General features: G+C 47.6%; 1 protein-coding gene across 1 annotated transcript; it reads left to right on the top strand.

The window, feature by feature from the left end:
• Positions 1-401: 401 nt before the first annotated feature.
• LOC108360633 (uncharacterized) lies at positions 402-2,000 on the top strand. Its single transcript, XM_017612996.1, has 3 exons — positions 402-613; positions 1,151-1,346; positions 1,410-2,000. The coding sequence occupies exons 1-3, from the start codon at positions 402-404 to the stop codon at positions 1,998-2,000; spliced, it is 999 nt and encodes a 332-aa protein (XP_017468485.1).
• Positions 2,001-2,744: the final 744 nt, after the last annotated feature.

The following is a 2,744-nucleotide window of genomic DNA, read 5'->3' on the forward strand; positions in this document are numbered from 1 at the left end:
AGTGAAGTACCACTACGTTGATGACTTTGTGGACAGCTTCGAGTCAGTGGAGCAGGCAGTCAGCATAGCGAAGCTGGTGTTCAAAATCCATGAAGCAGCCGGATTCCAAATGCGTGGATATGTATCCAATTCAGTTACAGTAATAGAAGCACTTGGAACTGATGTCGATGCGAGAAGCATGAGCAGCTGTTTAAACGCAAAGAATTCCTCAGCTCAAAAGGTCCTTGGAATGTTTTGGCAACCACAAGATAATACGTTTAGATATGAGCTGAGATTCCCACGACTGGAAGCTGAAGTCAACAGTGGAAGCAGGCCGCCAACGAAGCGAGAAGTACTTAGTTATGTCCATTTTTGATCCATTGGGATTTTTAAGTCATCTGGTAGTGGGAGCCAAGATTATAATGCGTGAAGTTTGGCGACGCAAGATCATTTGGGATGAGCCTCTACCTGATGATATTACTTCGGCTTGGAGGAACTGGCAGAGAGAAGTGCGGAGAACAGCTGCGGTCAGAATACAACGTTTTTACTTCAACGAGGGTACGCCAAAGAGTTTGCAGTTGCACGTTTTTGTCGATGCGAGTGAGGAGGCCTTTGCCGCAGTGTGTTACTGGAGGTATGTTACTGCTGATGGAACCGCCAAAGTTTCACTTATATGCGCGAAGTCAAAATGGGCGCCCATGAAACTAATGAGCATACCCAGGCTTGAACTCCAAGCCGCGGTACTTGGAACACGTTTGTCACAAACAGTTCTCGACGAGCATCGGCTTGCAGTTTCCGCACGAATTCTTTGGAGTGACTCATCAACTGTAGTCAATTGGATAAACTCGAAGCATCGACAATATAAGCCATTTGTGGCGCATCGGATAGCGGAGATCCTTTCAACAACCCACCCGACTGATTGGAGGTGGCTGCCCACGAAAGAAAATGTAGCCGATACGGCGACACGCCGAACCTGTCAAATAGATATTGATCCATCATCGCGCTGGTTCTCTGGTCCATCGTTCTTGTCAATGCCAGTGGAATCATGGCCACATGCCTTGGTCACTGCGAACAATCAGAATGATAGCGACGAAGAAATGTGTACAACTAGCGTTTTTATAACAAATACCAATGTTTTAATTGAATTTAATCGGTTTTCCTCGTACCCTAGATTGAAAAGAACAACGGCTTGGATGTTCAAGTTTATTGATCGAACTCGATGCAGCCGAAGCTTATCTGTGTCGCCAAGCTCAGTGTCTACAGTATACGGTGTGGAAGTGAAACTACTAAAAGACGGACAAATGGTGCCAAAGGAAAGTCCAATCTACAATTTGCTGCCGCACTTGGATGCGAAATCGGTCATGAGGGTAGGTGGTAGGATCCAAGCTGCCAGCTGGTTACCACTCTCTGCTATACTCCCAATTGTGTAGCCACCGAAGCATCGCGTCACTGTGTTGATTGTTGCGTATTACCACTGTAAAATGAAGCACCAAAACATAGAAGCCACAATTGGAGAAATAAGGCAAAAATGTTGGGTCATGAACTTGAGACAAGTATTGCGGAAGGTTGCTAATGGCTGCATGAAATGCAAAGTATCGCGATCCAAACCAGCTACGCCAATTATGGGCCCGCTCCCTCAGGATCGATTTAAACCGTACGTCAGACCATTCAGCTACACCGGATTGGATTACTTCGGGCCTCTGAAGGTCACTATTGGTCGGCGTACGGAAAAGCGATGGGTAGCTCTTTTCACCTGCCTTACGGTGCGCGCGATACATCTGGAGGCGGCTTATGACTTGTCCACCGACGCTTGCATTCTAGCAATCAGGAACTTTATTAATCGACGAGGTGTCCCTGTGCGCTTACGGAGCGACAACGGTAAGAACTTCGTTGGCGCGGATCAAGAGGCAAAGCGGTTTGACGAGGTGTTCGATTGCGGGCGTGTTAGCGATGAACTGTCATCAAAGGGTATTGGGTGGATTTTTAATTGCCCCCAGAATCCATCGGAAAGTGGTATATAGGAGCGCATGGTGCACTGCGTGAAGCGCGTGCTAAGTCACACATTGAAGGAAGTTGCTCCCCGCGAATATACTTTGCAATGCGTCATTGTAGAGGCGGAAAACATTGTCAATTCGAGGCCTCTTACTCACCTGCCGATCTCGGTCGATCAAGAGGAGCCGCTTACCCCAAACAATTTTTTGTTGCGGTCGTCGAATACGATGCAAACACCTTGTATAGGGCAGCAGGATGAGAAAACATGGACATTGCGGAAACAGTGGAGAATTGCACAGCAGCTGCGCGACCGATTCTGGAAACGTTGGGTCATTGAATATTTGCCCGATTTGACAAGGCGAGCTAAGTGGTGTACACCGTCGAAACCATTGAATGTGGGCGATCTTGTGTTCATTTGTGACCCGAATATGCCAAGGCGACAGTGGTTCCGGGGTGTGGTTGAGAATGTCTACCGGGGTGCTGATGGCGAAGTCAGAAGAGCAGATGTCAGGACAAACACCGGGGTGCTTCGCCGTCCTACGCCAAAGCTGGCCGTTTTGAACATAGATTTTAGTGAATCTGAGTGATTCACGGGGGTGGGGGTGTTGCAAAACGCCCATCCCTGATGCATTAAATATTTATCGATGTAAGCTCACCGCTATTCTCAAACTTCCTTTTGCTCTATTCGCTGCACTCCCGAATGACAAATTTAGTAGTGTCGTGAATATAGCAGAGGAAGGGCGCAAACTGCGGTGAGTATATTTGTAGTGTTC

Source organism: Rhagoletis zephyria, unplaced genomic scaffold, assembly GCF_001687245.7.
Source record: "Rhagoletis zephyria isolate East Lansing unplaced genomic scaffold, Rhagoletis_zephyria_1.1 Rzeph_scaffold_00597, whole genome shotgun sequence".
NCBI classification, from domain to species: domain Eukaryota; kingdom Metazoa; phylum Arthropoda; class Insecta; order Diptera; family Tephritidae; genus Rhagoletis; species Rhagoletis zephyria.

Bases quoted from the DNA above. Each gene is read 5' to 3' on its own strand.
- LOC108360633 (XM_017612996.1), top strand. From the start codon at position 402: ATGCGTGAAGTTTGGCGACGCAAGATCATTTGGGATGAGCCTCTACCT. The intron at 614-1,150 runs GTATGTTACTGC...CTCGTACCCTAG, and splicing joins GCCGCAGTGTGTTACTGGAG to ATTGAAAAGAACAACGGCTT. The intron at 1,347-1,409 runs GTAGGTGGTAGG...CCAATTGTGTAG, and splicing joins ATGCGAAATCGGTCATGAGG to CCACCGAAGCATCGCGTCAC.